Source organism: Cottoperca gobio, chromosome 1 (genome assembly GCF_900634415.1).
Source record: "Cottoperca gobio chromosome 1, fCotGob3.1, whole genome shotgun sequence".
Lineage (NCBI taxonomy): Eukaryota > Metazoa > Chordata > Actinopteri > Perciformes > Bovichtidae > Cottoperca > Cottoperca gobio.
Genome location: NC_041355.1, coordinates 11,797,099 through 11,803,197, shown reverse-complemented (window position 1 = coordinate 11,803,197; position 6,099 = coordinate 11,797,099). Strand labels below are relative to the sequence as shown.

At 38.6% G+C, this 6,099-nt stretch overlaps 1 protein-coding gene across 3 annotated transcripts; it reads right to left on the bottom strand.

Moving 5' to 3' along the window:
* Window positions 1–670: 670 nt before the first annotated feature.
* rnaseh2a (ribonuclease H2, subunit A) lies at window positions 671–3,906 on the bottom strand. 3 transcript variants are annotated; one of them, XM_029432975.1, is made up of 9 exons: window positions 3,769–3,906; window positions 3,366–3,501; window positions 2,917–2,988; window positions 2,565–2,691; window positions 2,395–2,482; window positions 2,044–2,181; window positions 1,776–1,863; window positions 1,432–1,555; window positions 671–1,036 (listed from the first exon to the last, which is right to left on the bottom strand). In XM_029432975.1, the coding sequence occupies exons 2-9, from the start codon at window positions 3,490–3,492 to the stop codon at window positions 874–876; spliced, it is 927 nt and encodes a 308-aa protein (XP_029288835.1). In that variant the 5' UTR covers window positions 3,493–3,501; window positions 3,769–3,906; the 3' UTR covers window positions 671–873. The 3 variants fall into 3 exon arrangements, with proteins under 3 accessions (XP_029288835.1, XP_029288856.1, XP_029288845.1); XM_029432996.1 differs by lacking the exon at window positions 3,769–3,906 and adding an exon at window positions 3,613–3,732; XM_029432985.1 differs by lacking the exon at window positions 3,769–3,906 and adding an exon at window positions 3,586–3,721.
* Window positions 3,907–6,099: the final 2,193 nt, after the last annotated feature.

Here is a 6,099-nt window from a genome sequence, read left to right as displayed (position 1 = left end):
ACCTCATCCTCCTTTGAGCCTTTGAGTGTCTCAACATGTGAGACGTAAAACTGAGAATAGAAAATAAGAAAATCGTAGAGACATTAGTTCAAAATGTCTGCTGCCGGTGGTTCTGGGACAGATATTCAAATGTGACCTTTTCTTTTAAGTAATATTTCAACTTTGTAAAGACAAAACATAATGAATACTAGAATGGAGAAACCTGTATTTCTTATTTAACAGAATAGCAAGACTTCCACGTTTTCCTAAAAGACAATGCTTCCTTTGTTAAATTAAAAAAAGTTTGCATTCCAAGTTTTGTTTTATGCACTAAAACTCGTACCCAAGAAACCACATACATTATAAGCCATGTTCTTTATGCAGTACTGTAGCCTAAATAATGTGATGTGCATGACGATTTTAGTGCATGTGGAATAAGCTGTGCAGAGTGGTTTTTATTCTGCAGTTGTCAATATTGTGGTGAATATTTTTGCATTGGCCCATCAGCCATCAGAAAGAGGTTGTGTTGGGACCCATATTGGTTCCTGTTAAACATGCTTTTCATACCCCTGGTGTATTTTGTCATATTTTCACCAGAGGGCAGCATTAGCATTAAAGATTGCACTTTTCCTTTGCTTCTTTTGCGAGCATGGTGTAAAATGTTTAAACAAATACTCTTACAAAGCAAAGCATGAGTTTTAAACATTACTTTTATGTATAAAAAAAACAGATACAAAAAGAACAAATAAAGAAAGATCTTCATTTAAATCTGCATGGGTGTTTCATCAAAGTCCACATCTGTGCCGAAGACTCGCCGTTTTGCCTGTACATGAAAATCTTACAAAGAGCTTATGATTTCCTGTCTGTGTGTGTGTGTCCTCTACTGTGTTGTCTTCAGAGTGTGTCAAGGCTCTTCAGCCTCCGCTCAGTGAAGAAGCGGTGTGTCTGGCGAGTTGGGTTTTGGTCGTTACCTCCAGCAGATGCACTGAAATAGGCCAACATGGACCTGTTGTTGTGCCGCTGGGCCGCCTTCTCCCCGTCCTCGTCATCATCGTCCCTGAGGACAAACATAGCAAAACAAGACAGATTTTAACACTGCGGTTAGCTCTCGTCTCCGGAAGTCAAAGGATTTGCATGGACATTAAGCGTGAACTGGAAATCAAAGGGTTTGTGGTTTTGTCACTCACTCACACAGTAATAGTAGTAAAAGTAATTTTCAAAAGCATAAAACATTTTTGCCAAGTTGTTTTTGGCTTTATTTGGACTTGGAAAAAAACTGGAACAATTCTTAATGCTTTAAGTAAATTCTAATCTGCCAAAAATGTTCCATAAATCGCAGAGACAGTAATTTACACGGAACAAAATCGCAGAGGTCACAGATGATAAAAAACCATGTTTTTATGCTGGATTTCTTTGATTCCCTAAAATAAAACAAATGTAAAGGCTCTTTACCAGTGGACAGTCACACCCTTGCTGTCCATCAGGGTTTGTGCAGTGCTCCAGCTAAATCGAACAAACTGAGGGTAACCAAACACTGGGTCCAGGCACTTCAGCAGCCACGCTTTGGTCTTGGGATCTGAGGCAGGGGGAAAAAACATTTATATACATGCAGTTTTTAAATGCATTGATAACTATAGTTCGTCTTGTTTAATTGGTGTTCGCAGTGACACAGAATAAAAGAAAAGAAAAGCCTGTTAATAGGGTAAGTGCACTTCAATGATTATTTTATTCAATACATTTAAAAACATGGATGTCATTATAAAGGGATTATATTAGCTGTGGATTGTTTCTGTTACCGCTCGGGTATCCTGAGCCGTAGGCTGAATCCACCTCTCCCAGGTCCTCAGCAAAGTTCCAGCCCTTTACAACATGATCCCTGGCCACCTGAAAAACAGAACAATTGACTGATTTTGAACAAAGCTTAAAATGTGGATACAGAGCTTTTCAGCAGCTGCAATTGTTAGCTCTATAATCCTGAATAAAGAGCACCAAAGTAACAAGGACATTCATGCAAGCAGTCATGACAACTGTGAAATGAGATCCAGTCGGCTGGTGGTCACTAACCTTCGCACAGATACTGGCTGCGCTGACGATGGGGAAGAGGGAGTCAGCCTTCGGCCTCACAGTCACTTCGATACCTGGAAACCTCTTTGAAAGTTTCTCCTCATACTTATCTGCTGGGCCGACTGTGTCCACAAACACCTGCAGAAAACCAGGGATGTGGAGGAGGACGGGCAAAGTAAGGCAGGAAAGAGCAAAGAAGACAAATGAGTGAAACTTAACGTATGTTGTCTAATGTTTCCATGATTTACAGTCACAGCACTGTTCAGTACAGGAAGAGCACACACTTGGCAGAGACAGAACCACGAAAGCATTAGATGTGCATCTTTATATTTCTTGTTTGTTTTTTTATACCTCTTTGAGCTGTACTCCACTGTCCAAGGCAAACTGTACTAGATCAATTGCTGAATCATGTGAAAGGGCGTTCAGGTTGTATTTTGACCTAACAAAAGAAGACTTTTTTGAGTGCGTTAACATAAAACACAGTTTATCTCTGTGTGCTTGATACTGTATGTGCCACATACCTCTGTAACATGCTGGTAGAGATGGTGTTTGGTGAGATAATATGCAGAGCCCAGCCTATATAACTTTTGGCTTCATCCAGTTTTTGGAAAAGATTCTCTCTTTCTGCCTCTGTGAGAGTCTTTGAATCTGAAGAGGGGGAGACAAAATGCATCAGAAGATGATTGATTGCTTATTATTCTTACGTTTTTTTTTTTTATGTATTTTTAACTAAAATGAAAAAGTTAACTTCACATTTTCTTCATTCGAAAGCAGTGAGGATTAGTTTAAAGCTGTATAAATTCATGCTGAGAGAGACTGTGCAACATCCTTCTCAACTGCCATCTGCAGAGATGTAAGTCAACAGTGTTTTACCTGCCACTTTCGATTCCTTCAGCTCCTGCTTTTTGGAAACTGGACAGAAACATATTCCATACACCATGGGACCTGGATGACAAAACATAAACATTGTAAGTTTGGAAACCACATGACAATAAATTAAATAATTATTTCCATGATAGATAGATAGATACTTTAGTAATCCCAATGGGAAATCAACTTTTCAATATACTATACTTTGACAGTATCTTAAATAAATGAGTGGATTTGTACTGTGCATACTGTATATACATGTGTAACGCTGTGAGGTGAACATAGTGAAAGTAGTGGAAATTAAATGTTAAGTTAAATGATTGCAGTTATGAGTCCGATCATTTAAAGTGGGATGAAAGGTGTAAGTCCAGGGTGATAATGTTTACAAGTCTTGATGCAGTCTTATTAAGACACTATCAGTTTTAGACTAGGAAACAAATCAAACAGCCTACCCAGCACAGGCCCCCTGCCTGCCTCGTCGATGCCCAAACAGCAGTCCTCAGTCCGGCAGACATCAGGGATCTGAGAGGCCAGGCGGCAGCTGACCGAGTTGTCTGTTTCAAAGGGGCTGAGGTCCATGACAGCTAGCTGAGAGAGGACGCATACCAAATATGTATGTTATCGTTATCATGATCAAGTCTTACTAAATATACAACTCTTTCTCCTGACAACCTGCCATGCTCGCTGACGTTAACGTACACAGATGATAGACAGCGGTGACTGCTAACGACTCAAACTGACGTATTTTACCAGAAAATGCAGATGTTATCTGTTTAAACCAGTAGTTTAGGCTGTTGCAAGAAACCCCTAAAGTAGCGTATATTATGATAAACTTGAAACAAAGCTCATTCTTACTTATTTAGACGATGTTGTGTTTTTGTCTGCTGCAGATTTGGCGCCCTTGGAATGACGTCACTTGCCTCTTCTTCTTCTTCTTCTGCAAATGTTTAGGTGCATGACCGCCACCAGCTGGTCTGGAGGACCAACACTAACAAGAGTCATTCAAAACAGTGAAAGTAGGCTACATACCGCTAATATACTTCATGTATCAGTTCAATTCAAACTTTATTTCAGATTCACAAGAGGGTCCATAGCAATAATAATAAAACAATGAATTAAGACATACAAGATAAAACCACAACAATAATATGTAGGTATCTCGCCTGTGCTTTCTGAGCCTCGATGAGAACAAAGAGCAGCTCTTGCACATGGCAGAGGTTTGCTTTCAGGGCAGTTTATTTTAACCCAAACCATGATCTTTTTCTTAAACTTAATCATGTAGGTTTGTTGCCTAAACGTAAGGAAGTTTGAAGGCAAACCTCTCCCATGTGCACAGCTCTTCCTCTATGGTAGCCTACTGTTCTACTCATCCAAGCTAATGATATAATATATAATAGTATAACAGTCACAGGGGACATTTCTACTTTTAATACTTTAATAAACAGGCACTTGATGGACACATAATATTATCCTAAAGAAGGTATAAAGAGGATAAAGCGACATGTACCAAGCAACCGCACAAGTTGAGAAGATAAGATTCAAAACTTTTTTATCATTACACTGCTGTGCAAGACAACAAAATAACAAATGTATGATGTCACTCCCTGATACTAAAAAAATTAGTGTTATTAAATCTAAATAAGAGCAGTACTCAAATAAACAATTAACAATAGCAGCCTACAATCTAGCAGCAATACAAGATGCAAAAAAGTATCAATAGCAGTGTAAGAATAGAGTATAAACAAGTAGGCCTATGGCATATGGACACGGACATGGCATAATGGATACAATTTTAAGGATCATAAAAACATAAACTGGTTAAGGATCCATATTGATGATCCAAATACAAGACATGGAAATAAAGAAGATTAGTTTTTGTGCTGCAGGGTAGAAGTAGTTAATCCTGAAAGCATGATATATAATGTAAGATCACATTGTTATTCTACTGCTCCACTGTTTTGCTGCTTAACAGTCTCATGTGTTTTCTTGTCTGTTTTTTCCCCTGCCATGTACTAACTCTCCTGCCACTCCCATCACCTGACCTCCCCCGCCTGCCTGCTCACCAATATCTCTTCCCTATCAACCCAGTAGTACAAAGTATATAAGCGTTCCAGGCGTTACCTCTGTCTGCTTAACAACCTTTTTTTTCAATGAAATGTAACTTTTAATTTTATCGACCTGGTCCCAGAGTCGCAGAGCCTTTACAGTAACCCTATCTGAAATAACAGTGGCTGGAGTCGATGGAGTAATCCAATAAAAAGAGTACTAAATATAAAGTCACCAGAAATGAGGAAAACATTCATATATTTTTTTCCCCAGGATAGTCTTAGCAGTCTTGTCTTAAGTACATTTTCTTGATTAAACTTACATATTTTTACTTAAGTATCATTCTCAATGCAGGACTTTTACTTGTAGTGGAGTATTTCTACAGTGTAGTATCAGTGCTTTTCAAAGTAAAGGATCTGAATACTTCCTCCACCACTGCACTATGCCATCTGGGAACCTGAAGCAACAACCTCATTGCATCATTTTAAGCCACTGTGAGCCTTTGCATATAGTCCTACTACTACTACTTTTCCTACTTACACCAAAGATGAGCTGTCGTTGGGCAGAAAACTCTAGATAATGAACATTGTACATTGACAGAAAACATACTGAACTTGTGAAGCAATATATTGGCCTAAGCATATAGTTTATAACACTGACAAATATATATATATATATATATATATATATATATATATATATATATATATATATATATATATATATAGTACATAGCACCCTGACTGGTTGAATTAATGCAAGTTCTCTGAGTGCAACTATTTTTTTAATTCATAAACCAAGTGTAGCTTGCATAGTAATGTATAGTGAAAAGCTTTCCCCTGGTTTGGACTGCTCTGTAAATGACCTTCCCTTTTCTACTAAAATTAATTTCATCTCTCACCCCTCATTTTGGGATATTTCTTTGCAAAAGAGCACCACGTCTATCATCATCTTTCTTTTACACCCCCCTCACACACAATCCCACTACAATGAACTTGACATTTTGAATTTGGATGCCCGCTGAATGGGTTTGAACAGCAGCTGAGTGTAGGAGGCAGGGAGGGACCTCAGGTGGAGAGGAGAGGGCAGAGTGAAAGGAAAGCCATGTACAAAAGTCCAAGTGTACGCTTGCTGAGCTGA